The following is a 13,010-nucleotide window of genomic DNA, read 5'->3' on the forward strand; positions in this document are numbered from 1 at the left end:
CAGTTCAGGTGTCGGGGACATTTCTGTCCTGTAAACTGTTAAAAACTAACATAGCGTATGTGTGATTTCAGGTGGTGAAGACGGTGGGTTTAAGGGAGGTCTGGTTCTTCGGCCTGCAGTACACAGACAGTAAAGGCTACGTGACGTGGCTCAAACTCAACAAGAAGGTGAGCGACCCAGGACACAACCACTGAAACAATTTATATCTGTCCAGAGGACCGAATCTCATACCTGTCACTTTTTATATCTTTATTTTGTTCCTGTTTTTATCATTCATTTCCACAAATTGAAAACATGACACTATACATAACTACAGTTATGAAAGCCTGTAAACAGCAAACAGTCATCCTCCTGAGGGCTTTATCAATCCTCAAGACTCTCCCATGCCAGAAAGCCTTAGAAGTAAACTTGTGTGTATAATCTCACTTTAGTATTCTGTTTGCTGAAAGCTTTAATCCAAATAGCCTAAAACCAGCGAATATACACTGTTCTGTTTACAGAAACGTCTCTTTAATCTTGTTTTAAATAACGGCACAGAGGCTGATTTCCTCAGGACTTACACTCCATGTGTTTACATACTAGACACGTGAAGGCAGAGGGTGAAGGATAAAACGTGAAACGTCGTGTGTGGGTGTTTTCTCCAGGTGACCCAGCAGGATGTGAAGAAGGAGAATCCGCTGCAGTTCAAGTTCAGAGCAAAGTTCTTCCCAGAGGATGTTTCAGAGGAACTCATCCAGGAGATCACACAGAAGCTCTTCTTCCTGCAGGTATTGTACAACTGGTCTGCCAAGATATTTTGTTGTTAGGGTCAGTCTAACTGATACCAACGTGAGCTGTCTCGAGGATCACCGCGCTGCAACAAGCTGATCTTTGTGATTCAAACACATGAATATGCTGGATAAGATGACGGCTTTTGCAGCATGTGAACAGTTTTGTTTCAGTGCAGATGCCTTTAGCTGTTGCTGTTCTCCATCTATGCTGGATCCTTTCACACAGCAGTTTATACTGTGTAGGCCTGCATTTTATGTAGAACATTTCTGTTTGGCAAAGTTGACTTTTTTTATTGATAAAAGCTGGAAAAACAATATATTTAGTTTATAATTAACCAAAGTAAGGTGTCTACAAAAGTATCATCTTGGTATCTGTGATAAAGTGCAGGTATCATAATGGCATTTATTGAAAAATCTCAAATGATATCCACCTCTACTCAGCTGTGTTGGTAAAGTGAAAATTTTTAATTCTTTACTTTCCTTTGGACTGGCTGACTGACAGATGGACTTACACTGCTCTATATATAATCTCCAAGGTTTATTTACCCAGGAAAGGTTAACTGAGCATCGCAATCATCTCTGCTGGGAAACCCCTGGAGTTCTAAACATAGGCTACCACTGACTGAATGCGTGTGTACGTGCATGTTTGTGTATCGTCTTTGCAGGTGAAGGAGGCCATTCTGAATGATGAGAACTACTGTCCCCCAGAGACAGCCGTGCTGTTGGCGTCTTACGCTGTCCAGGCCAAGTACGGAGATTACAGCAAAGATATTCATAAGCCTGGCTACCTGGCCTCCGACCGGCTACTGCCACAAAGGTATACTCAGAAAGTGACAGACTGAAAGTGTCAAACCACATTCATAATTTATACAAATCATAAATGCACTGCACTTTGAGGCATGAGGTTTTGTCGTCTTAGCTGACAAAAGGCTTTACAAGCACACTTTGACACATAAACAGGAGGAGCTAGGGGATGAACCATAAATATCATTATGTATTATAGATGACTGTCTCATCGCCTGTTTATTTGTTTCCCTTTTTCTTTGTGTGTGCATATTTGACCTGTAGAGTTCTGGAGCAACACAAGCTGACAAAGGAACAATGGGAGGACAGAATACAGACCTGGCATGAGGAGCACAGAAGCATGCTCAGGTGAGTGCTTCGGTTTGTGCATGAGAGAGGCGAGAAATCACTGTATAATCAAGCTCAGAGGATTTGGGGTTTTTAAGACACTGACAGCTGAATGCTCAGGTCTGTCCGTTTACCATTATTCTTGTTGTATCTGTGTGTGCAGGGAGGATGCAATGATGGAGTATCTAAAGATCGCTCAGGACCTGGAGATGTACGGTGTCAACTACTTTGAAATTAAAAACAAGAAGGGCACGGAGCTGTGGCTTGGGGTCGACGCCCTGGGGCTCAACATCTATGAGCATGAAGACAAGTAATGAAATCACACACGTACACACCGTACCTCTGCCGGTGTGGGTTACTCACTTTCATTTATTACAGTTCATTCATACTTCATTATTTAGCACTGACTCACACGTCAGTAACACAGACGATTGCCAGTCAGAGCTTGACTCAGCTGCTCACAACTCATTCACATGCAGCGTGTGACGAAGGGTCGGAAGTCAGCATTGCTTCATTTTATGGGATCGTGAGGCCAAAAGATGGGGAACCACTGGTGTTGTTGATGTGATCAGCACATAATCAAAACTGAAAACATGATATCAAAGAGGAAGAAAATTAAACCACAAGAGAAGTTGCTGGCTATGACAACAACAACGCCCACTCACATAGTTTCTGTAGGAAGATCGCCTGCTGCAGTTAATCCACCACTGCAGTTGAGTGATAACTGGACTTCAATAGACAACTTTAGTTGGTGGAATAAATATCTCATAAACTTGTGTGAAGGGACAACACGTCTCAATCAGTAAATCCGCGTTTTGAAGTTACAGTCTTAAACAATGGAATAGAAAATTTGATGCCCTTCATCTTTAAAAGTAGCTGCCACTGTAGCTTCATCACAGCTGGTTAGAGAATATGAAGTGTAGACTTTCTCAGCCCCCTCAGTGACCATAGATTGCATTGGTTTGACAACAGCTCCCTCTTTTGGTGGTGAACAGCACAGGTGATGAACAACCTCAACAAAGAAAATGAAATACCCCTCAGAGGCTTTATTCCAACACGATAAGATTTAAAATCAGTTTTATTTTTGAAACTTTCAAAGCATGCACATCCTTAAAATGTCAGTGAAAGATTTTACACTAAAAGTTTAGAGTTTACTAATTAATTGATTAACCTTGTAATTGGTAATTAAGAATTTCATCACTGTCTGCACAGGTTGTCACCAAAGATCGGCTTCCCCTGGAGCGAAATCAGAAACATCTCCTTCAACGATAAGAAGTTTGTTATCAAGCCCATCGATAAGAAAGCTCCAGTAAGTGTTGGAATGATGTGTGATTCATGATTGTTGTTAAGGGGTAAGATGTTTTTGTACACAAATCCTAATCATATTCATCTGCTGTGCTTTCGCCAGGACTTTGTTTTCTACGCTCCTCGGTTGCGGATCAACAAGCGCATCCTGGCGTTATGTATGGGAAACCATGAGCTGTACATGAGGAGGAGGAAGCCCGACACCATCGAAGTGCAGCAGATGAAGGCTCAGGCCAGAGAGGAAAAGCACCACAAACAGATGGAGAGGTACGGTACATGCTGATTTTCCTTTATCAGGACTTTAAGTCCATTGACATACATCTAATTAGCTTCACATTCTTACATATGGTACCTAATACATCTGCACATAATATCACATTATGTGCACAAGTAACTCAATAGTCTCCTTTGCTTATTTGGTACCAGTGACTCACAGATCACAGAAGTCACTTTACACGTAAAAATGTGTGTTCACTATTTGTCCTTTGCATAACCTACTGCAAATGGACTACAGCACATAGGGTTACAGGTCAGTATTCTTCCTAATGCTGTAGCTACCCTTAACCAGTGTGTAGTGCTTGGTGTTTTGAATGAACAATGATTAGCTGATTTTTGAAGTGAAAATTCATTCATAAAGCTTTGCGAGCAACAGGGGGCAGTGCTGCATTAAATAAAAACACGCTCATGCTTCTCATCTGCAGGGCTGAAGCTGTGCTGGAGCTGCTGTCTCTGTAGAGAACAAACTCACCTGTGATTTGTGAATTATTTAATAACCATCTAAGATCACTTTTTGATGCAACTGAATTCTTATTGTTGTTTTGTTTATTTAAAATCAGCATTCCACCCAAATCAATAGATGTTGTGTTTTTCTGGGAAAACTATCAAATGCAAATTGGCACTGATAAAAATACATTGCAGTTTGTTGTTAGATAAGGAATTTTCATATTACTCTTCCATGTCATTTGTGTCCAGATATTTAGAGAGGATGAAGTCATTCAGTAAAACAGAAAGTAAATATAACACAAGCATATCGGTCAGTGAAAAGTGGCCATGGAACTGAAACAAAAACAGGTATTTTCCTGCATATCAGCAGGTTTACATGCTCACATTAAGCCAGCCAACAGGGAGGAATCAGGTCATGCGGCAAATTAGATAACTTAGATAAAACAGCTCACACGGCATGAGGAAGAAGTCTTGATAAGACCAGACGTAATACAAACATCCTATAAGTTTACTAGTTTTACAGTTTATAACTTCCCATGATCACCTGAGAGGTCACAGGCTGCGTGTGATGGTTGTTTTCTGTATTATGTCGACAGAGCGCAGCTGGAGAACGAGAAGAAGAAGCGTGAGCTTGCGGAGAAAGAAAAGGAGCGGATAGAGCGAGAGAAGGACGAGCTGATCGAGAGGCTGAGGCAGATCGAAGAGCAGACACAGAGAGCTCAGAAAGGTACGACCGGACCAACACCAAGCACGTACAGCAGGAGGGCAGGTGCTGAAGTCTGAGGCATTGTTCTGTGTTTACTTTAAGCCATATGTGAGTTTCTAAATATTTCATGAATATTTCACGTGGAACACAAAAAACCCAAAGGTCTAAAAATTCACAACGAACAATAACCAGACACACATTAAAGTGCAAACGGGAAACTATGAAGGCATAGAAAAACACTTTATCAATCCCAAACTGCACACCTGTTTACCTTGTCAGCTCAGAGACTGCAGCTGGTTTACCAGGTTTATGAGAGATATTTTACACAGCAGGGACTGATGTCAGTAGTGCACACTCCTAGAGATACTTACCAAACATTTTATCACCCCGTTCTGTGAATTTGCATAAAGTGGAGACTATAAGACTGGGAGGAGGCTGAAGGAGGGGGCAGCCTCAGGCAGCAACGGCAGCGGCCTGTATTTTTTAGTGCTTCACATAAATCCTGCTACGGCGAGAATCATGCAGCTGTTATAACACTCCTTGTCATAAATGAACTTTGTGCAGAGATTTGAAGGAAGATAAGTTTTCAAGGGGTGTTTCAAGGAACATTGAGGTTGAGTTACTGCCTAATAAAATTAAATAAAAAAAATTAGAAAGCAAATTAAATATTTCACTTCAAAGAGTTCTAACAGAACAAATTTACTTCTATTAATTTATCTGATTCAATATATTGTTTGTTTGTCATTTGTCTGTAACTAAAAAGGAGACTCTCTGCTTGCATTTGTTGAGGTCCATCACCCATCATGTGGTCGCACAGGTAAAGAATGGTATGTAACCCATATTTTTACCTGTGTGTGTACAGAGCTGGAGGAACAGACTCGCAGAGCGCTGGAGTTGGAGCAGGAGAGGAAGCGAGCGAAGGAAGAGGCAGAGCGTTTGGAGAGGGAGAGGCAGGCGGCCGAGGAGGCCAAGGCATCGCTGGCTCAACAGGCTGCCGACCAGATGAAGAACCACGAACAGCTGGTACCTGCACCCACATATCAACCACAGCCGCTGTTTATTCAAACTCCAACAATTTACTCCGACTTTGATGGAAATGGCGAACTGAATATTTTATATTTGATTCATTTAGTTTATCAGGAATGACAAAAAGTCACAAATCTTAAGCAGCTTAATTATTTGTTTTTGTAACAAAGCTGTCAAACTACACCACAAGTCTGTTGACTGACTGCTGCTAATTAACGCTACTTACACTGTTTATTTTGTATTTAGAGTTTGGATGAGCGTTAGAAGTTTATATACATATGTTACCATTTTTGTTCGCTGTTGTTTTGGTTCGCTGAGGCTAACAGTCATCTGTTCAAATCATAAAGCATGTCAAAGACGAGTTAGGGTCATTTATCAAGCAAAGCTAACAGTTTCTTAAATATGAGAAGTTGCTAATTCTGCCTATGTCATATTATTGTAAATTTAGCTGGTTAGACATTCACTTGGGTTCAGTTTGGTAACTTTTGCTAACTGGCATGTGTTTTTATTTTCAATAGGCTGCTGAGTTAGCAGAGTTCACTGCCAAAATTGCTCTTCTTGAGGAGGCCAAGAGGAAAAAAGAAGAGGAAGCAACAGAATGGCAACACAAAGTAGTGTTACCCCTGTGTATGAGTGTGTCTGTGTCATGTTTATGGATGTTTGGGCTCATCGTTCAAAAAACAATTAAAAAGTAAACGATCTGGGTAAAAAGCTCATTACGTGGCACAAAGGAAAAAAAGCCTCACCCACAACAAAAACGTGGGTTTGAGTCACCTGCTGGGTCAGGAGCAAGGAGGTTACCTCGAAACTTTCACCCCCGAGTTAGCAGTGATGGAAGACTGCGGTGCAGAGGAAACTGGAAGTTCCAGTCGGTTAGAAAAAAAGGGAAGAATGTAGATAAACAAAAACATTCGAGCAGACCGTAATGTCATGTGCAAATGCTGAGGTTTTGCCGTTTTAAAACTATAGACAGTGGTTGATCTGCACTATAATTAGCAACTTGTGTTTTCCAATATTTTCTGCCACTTTCCATTACCCATAAGCTGAGCTGTCCTCACCACCTGAGGACCCTGTTAACTGTAGCTTACATTGATGGATGGGAAACAAAAAATCTAAACTAATATATTCCTTTTACTGTAAAAGGAAATCTTGGATTTTATATACATTATTTTAGTGTAATATACTATTACAGCTGCAGGTAATCATTCCAGACTAATTATGCTATACACAGTATGTATAATGTACTATTTTCACACTAATAAAAACTAGATTTCAAGAAAAAAAAAGTATTAATTCAATTTGTTCTTGTCTGAAAGAGTTTAAAAAGCCCTGAGAGAGGATGGCACAACTACCCAGAGAAAATTAAAAAGTGTTTGTCTTTACGTCAGAGGTTAAGTGTGTGTTTATCTGTCCATATTTTTCTGCTTTAATACCTGTGATGAGTCTGTTTCTCTCTGTAAGTATTCATATGTGTTATTTCCAGGCTCTGTCCGCACAAGACGACCTGGAGAAGACCAGGGAGGAGCTGAAGACGGCCATGACGTCTCCGCCAGCGCCAGAACACGATGAGCAGGATGAAACGAACGCTGAGGCGAGCGCTGAGCTCCTCAGTGATGGCGTCACCAGCCATCGCAGCGAAGAGGAGCGCATCACTGAGGCGCAGAAGAACGAACGTGTCAAGAAGCAGCTACAGGTAGAGATGCAGAGCAAGAGAGGAAGTAAAACATTATTAATGCTCACAGTTAATTTGGTTAGTCAAAAACAGAAAAGTGAAATCAATATAAAACTACAGTGCAGTAACTTTTTACAAATATAAAAATACTGAAAATAAATAAAAACAACATCAAACCAAAGATACAGACATCCTGGATAAAACTGGAAGCCACACAGCATATAGAACCAATTAAAATGCATTTCTTGGTGAGGTAAAGTGCAGGTGGGCATATGTACTTTTTCTTTTTGCTGTAAGTTATGTTTTACATGGTTTAAATTTCCGTTTTTACAGTGTTTACACAAAGTAAACAAAGGCAGGCCTCACTGAATTTTAATAATATATATATAATAATGTTTTTCTCTCTTCCGTCGCCCCTCTCTTCTGTCCAGGCTCTGAGTTCAGAGTTGGCCGAGGCCCGTGACGACACTAAGAAAACGCAGAACGACATGCTGCATGCCGAGAACGTCAGGGCAGGAAGAGACAAGTACAAAACCCTGCGCCAGATCCGGCAGGGTAACACCAAGCAGCGCATTGACGAGTTTGAGTCCATGTGAGCTGGGATGACGGGTGGACACAACGATGAAGAGGGACAGTTAGTCTCGTTGCCATGTCAACGCCTCATTTTCCTTGTAAAGCCCAAAAACCTGCTGCCACCGCAGGAACTCCTGATTTTGTTCTATCAGGAGCAAGACCAGCTGACAGGCTTTGTAGCTTCAGCTTCGCCAAAGCTCTGCCTAGCAGCGGTTGGCCAATTGCACTGCTACCTGCTTTTTAGAGCTCCGCCCCCCACCCCAACGAAGCACATGTCTTTTAATCTGTTGGAAAAATAGCAAGCAGCGTATCCTGTCAAACATGGACTCTCCCTTGTACAATACTGACAATGTTAATGCTTGCATGTATGATAATTAAACGACAACAGGACCGTTAGACGAAATGAGACCGGACAGAATTGGTTGATATTGTGCTTTTACTCAACAAAATAAAATGGCCATTTGTAGCTTTTTCATGTTGCTGGCACACTTGTCCATAAAGCTTTAAAATCTGTACCTTACTTTTACTCCTTTTGTCATCAGTTGAACAATTTAAATAATTTGTAAAAAAAAAAAAAAGCCTTATTCATCTCATTTCCTTCCCATCTCGTGTTACCTTATTATCTGTTATATTGTGTAAGGACAGTTAGCCTGCTCGGTTCTGATGTCAGTGTCATTGATCTGCTCATGTTACATCAGCTAACTTATCTTGTTGAATGGCTGTCAGTTTGCAAATGCTCACTCTGAGAGCTGTGAGCCCACGGATATGCAAACTAAATTTGCTTGTTTTTAATGCTAACTGTTCTGGCATTCTCCATCCATTGAGGCATCTGTTCAAATATATATTTTGCCCCACAATAAAGAATGAATTTATATTTCCACCTATGCAGCCACAGTATGACCTTAAGAGTCCTGACTGAGATCAGAGACTGGATTTATACATGTTCAAACTTGACACGCAGTGTTGAAAGCCTGAATTTGCTGCTAAAAGCCAGTTTGTCATGAAGGGCTTTGCCAAAGGGTGGCCAGCTTTATACTACCAGCTGGGCTTAGAGTGTGTTGGTGATGGTGGTGGATGGATAAATACCACCGGAGTTTATTGAGAAAACTGTCATTTTAAGAGGCCCAGGAGGAGAACGGCCACGGTGTATTTGAGGGGGGAAAGTTTACAACACAACAATTCCCCAAATATTTAATATGCATCAACCCAAATACGCAGTATGTGTTGCTGACAAAAATCTTTATTAGCTGAATTAACAACTTTCCAAACACTGAAGTTCCTGCTCATGTGTAATGTTAGTTTCATCAAAAAGTTACTTGTGTTGCAATACATATGTTTGACCAACCACAAACCAATAAATCTCCATTTGTGAACTTCTGTACTGAACAGCTGACAAAGATGACCTGTTCTTAACAGCTGATAAAATATAGGTAATTTTGTAGCTTTATGTGGAAATGTATAATTTTTTAAAAACATGTAACCCTAACCCTCTTGTGGAAAGTCAAAAATATTTGTAATTTCTACTTGGATTAATTTTATATTATATCCTATTATGCACCTGACTTATTTATCTATATAATACTGAACCACTGTTCTTTCCACCACTGCACTTTAGTTTCAACGCCATATTCAGTCACATCAAACTGATGTGTGGGCCCAAAATAAACTGTACATACAGTGTCTCCAGCTGCAGCTCCCCAGCAACATCTCAGAGCCAGTAAGGAAGCTCACAAGAATGAAACCACACATGAAAGCTTGAGTAGGTCTTTTATTGCTCACTTTTACATCATACACAAGAACAGTCAACATGTCTCATTTGGCCACAGAGTCCCAGATCATGTAAGCAGGACAGGCTTGTCTGTCGTGCTTTTGTTTTAGGTTTCATTGCCTAAAGCTCAATTCGGTTCCACTGCCCTGCAGAATAAACATTCAAAGAGACCCACTGCAAAATGACATTTTCATACAACAACAGGAAAATGATGAACAAAGACACAATTAATGACATGAAGGTAAACTTTGATTGGGGAAAGTCATTTGAGCCAATTTCATTTGAATCTCAAGTTTGTTTTCATTTGTTTTTTTTTTTGTTTTTTTTTATAAAATAGATCATTTACTTGGGCTGGCCACATCCTGTACAGAGAATATCACCTTAAAGCAATACCTTTTGCTAGTATTGCATAATGCTAAATAGTCAAAAAGGTATTTTTGAAACACAGTACGACTGGGTTTAATCCAGGGGTGTGCAAACTTCCATAAACGGCCGTGTGGCTGTAGGTTTTTGTTCCAATCAATGACGAGCACACATTTTGACCAATCAGCTGTCTGAAGACTGAGATCAGTTGATTAAATGAGTCAAGTCTGGTGTGCTGGTGCTTGGTTGCAACAAAAACCTGCAGTCACACGGCCCTTTGTGGAACAGTTTGGACACCCCTGGTTTAATCAATATACCGGCACAGTTATATTTATGGCAGTTTTGGTGCCCCACCCTGAACTGAATCAGTGAAACAGCAGCAATGGTACACATACTTTATCTTTTTTTTTTTTTTTTTTAATTTTGGTTTAATATAACCATCACTGACCTGAGAAAGGGGAAACATTGGAAAGCAATAGACAGCCTTATACTTGGCTTTGGTCCCTGAAGAGGCAGCACTTAGATAATTTCTGTTGCAGAAATGAAGCAGTATTAAAGCACGTTGTTGATATTTTACATGTTTTTTCCCCGTTGAATAAAATAGCTGAATTTGAGGCCCTTTTAGTCACACGAACAACAAATTACAAAACAGCTTTTCATCTTTCTAGACAAAACCCACACATACATTTTAAAGGTGTGTTCAGAATGAACGCAAAGCAAATTTTAGGCAGCGCAATTGCATAAATAAATGCAAGAGAATGTGAACAGAGGTCCACTTTGGAATACTAACTGACCCCCCTTTTTCAGTTTCTCTGGGATTCAAGCTTAAATTTGCTCAAAGGTCTGTGATGATCTCTAAATAACTAAATCATTAGAAAGAAAAGCGGTGATGTAGTGACAGTGAAGACTTTTACTGGATGTTATGGGAGTTTTACACGGCCTTACTATGTCGTGTAATAGAAATGACAAATAGAAATGAAGTGCTTCTTGGCTGAAGTCACATAATTTCTGAAGAAAATCAGAACACGTTTTTCACCGAGGCCAATGCCACCATAGGAAAAGCACAGGAGTAAAAATTAAAGTCATGATACTTGAATTCCATGAAGCTACTTCAGTGTCTGGGTGCTGCTATTGTGCAGGGCATCAAAGCCATCGTTAGCATTACAAGTAACACCTGTACCTGTGCTGTGGCAAAGGCCTATGCACAGTCCTAGCTAACAAGTAAGCTTTTTGCTACACCTGTGACAGATGATAAGGAACCAAGTGTTTTTTTTTTGTTATTGTTGTTGTTGTTGCTTTCAGTGGATCAGAGGATCTTCTTTTTAAACTGTTTTGGAGAGTTCCTGCAAGTTTTGAGGTCAGTCCAAGACAAACACTTGCACATCACACACAGAACGCACACATTTGGTGTGTACACTGCTAACAAAACAAACGACTACAGCTAACATCTGTACAGAGTGTACATTAGCTGTTTGTGGTGAAAAACATACAAAAACACTCATATTTGCATGAAAAAAGCAAGGCAGAAATTTGCTTCATGTTCAGACTGAACTTGACGTGTCAAGTAACACTTGTGGAGAATTCAGAACACACAACACTGACACTAGCTACAATTTCTTCTTGCAGACAAACACCACACAGAATTTAAAAAATTTGTTCTTTAACAAGTTCATGATGGTAGAAAAATATTTTTTTTTGCCCTCATACACTAAATCTGCTTTTTAATATCCACAAAAATTTTAACACAACACATGTAGAGGTTTGTTTTAATTAAAATGTGTCTCAACCCTGAAGCAAACACTAGCACACAGTGCCAGACCTCAGTTTTGACCGACATACCCAGCCGTCACGTCATAGCACAGGGCCATGAGAGCATCAGAAAACTGTGTGATGGAAACAACTTGGATCACTGGGGGAATCCTTCCTGAGAGTTACACCTTTCAGATTACAGCACAGTCCGTGATAGGAAAGCTTTCCAAGTGAGAGAGATTTGCACCAACAAAGAAGGAACTGTTGTATCTCTGATTTTACACAATTAAGCATTTAGAGCCTGGGGCATGAATTTGAAAAGCAGTTTTGCTTTGAGCCGAGCTCATTTTTAATCTCACTTTTTACTGCACTCACACTCACAGTCTATCTTGGCTCTGCAGAAGTTTTCTGAGGAAATAATACTCATAGGTGGATCTGACACTAAGAAGCTTCAATATGTTTCATAACCGCCTTTTAACCCTGGTAATTTTCATGTATTTCTCATTGTGGTCAGGCCGACTCAACCTCCACCCAAACTCATTCTCATAATTTTTGAACAATGCAGTACCGTGCTTTCAGTTCACAGACAATATAAACAGTAACCATGACTGTTCCCAAAAAGTGCATTTGAGACATTCTCTTCCCTGCACTTGGAATAAAAAGGGAATAAAAAGCCCCCTTGTATAAATAAAGGCTAAGTACCAAAGGTGACAAAGTTTGCCACAAATACTCAAAATATTCAACTCGAAATATTTTTTGTTTAAATATTCTCATATAAAACAATGATCTTGTTTAAAAAGTTCATATGATACAATTTGTATCAACAATGAGAGGTATCATCTGGCTACTAGATATTATGCTACCCATGCAAGAGTTTTGGCTTTACAAACACTTCCTCAGACATTACAACAATCCCATTGGTGGAGATAACAACGTTATTATTATTATTATTTATACAACAAATGCAGCCCAAAGTGCTTTGCATTAGGAGATGATAATTTAACAATACTTTCAAAGAGAAGGCAGAAAATGAGGAAAGCTGAGTAGTTAAAAAAACATACTGATACCAAAATTAATTATGATAATTACTTTTTGTTGGATAAAACAAGCAATTTATGGGCTCTGAGAAACTGTGATGAGCATTTTACTGTGATTTGAGTTTTAATAGTTTTGTAAACTGATGGCAATAACGGTTAGTTTAGTGCAGAACATTACTCTTTAATA

General features: G+C 39.9%; 1 protein-coding gene across 1 annotated transcript in view; it reads left to right on the top strand.

Moving 5' to 3' along the window:
• LOC121194349 (radixin) overlaps positions 1-8,786 on the top strand; it is a 32,748-nt gene extending 23,962 nt beyond the window's left edge. Inside the window, exons 4-15 of the mRNA XM_041057192.1 lie at positions 72-167; positions 645-767; positions 1,436-1,587; positions 1,839-1,922; positions 2,065-2,211; positions 3,114-3,210; positions 3,310-3,473; positions 4,526-4,656; positions 5,498-5,658; positions 6,180-6,272; positions 7,145-7,354; positions 7,765-8,786. Coding sequence (XP_040913126.1) covers positions 72-167; positions 645-767; positions 1,436-1,587; positions 1,839-1,922; positions 2,065-2,211; positions 3,114-3,210; positions 3,310-3,473; positions 4,526-4,656; positions 5,498-5,658; positions 6,180-6,272; positions 7,145-7,354; positions 7,765-7,929 — 1,623 coding nt within the window. The 3' untranslated portion in view covers positions 7,930-8,786. The remainder of the gene's footprint in view (positions 1-71; positions 168-644; positions 768-1,435; positions 1,588-1,838; positions 1,923-2,064; positions 2,212-3,113; positions 3,211-3,309; positions 3,474-4,525; positions 4,657-5,497; positions 5,659-6,179; positions 6,273-7,144; positions 7,355-7,764) is intronic.
• Positions 8,787-13,010: the final 4,224 nt, after the last annotated feature.

Source organism: Toxotes jaculatrix, chromosome 15 (assembly GCF_017976425.1).
Source record: "Toxotes jaculatrix isolate fToxJac2 chromosome 15, fToxJac2.pri, whole genome shotgun sequence".
Taxonomy (NCBI): Eukaryota; Metazoa; Chordata; class Actinopteri; family Toxotidae; genus Toxotes; species Toxotes jaculatrix.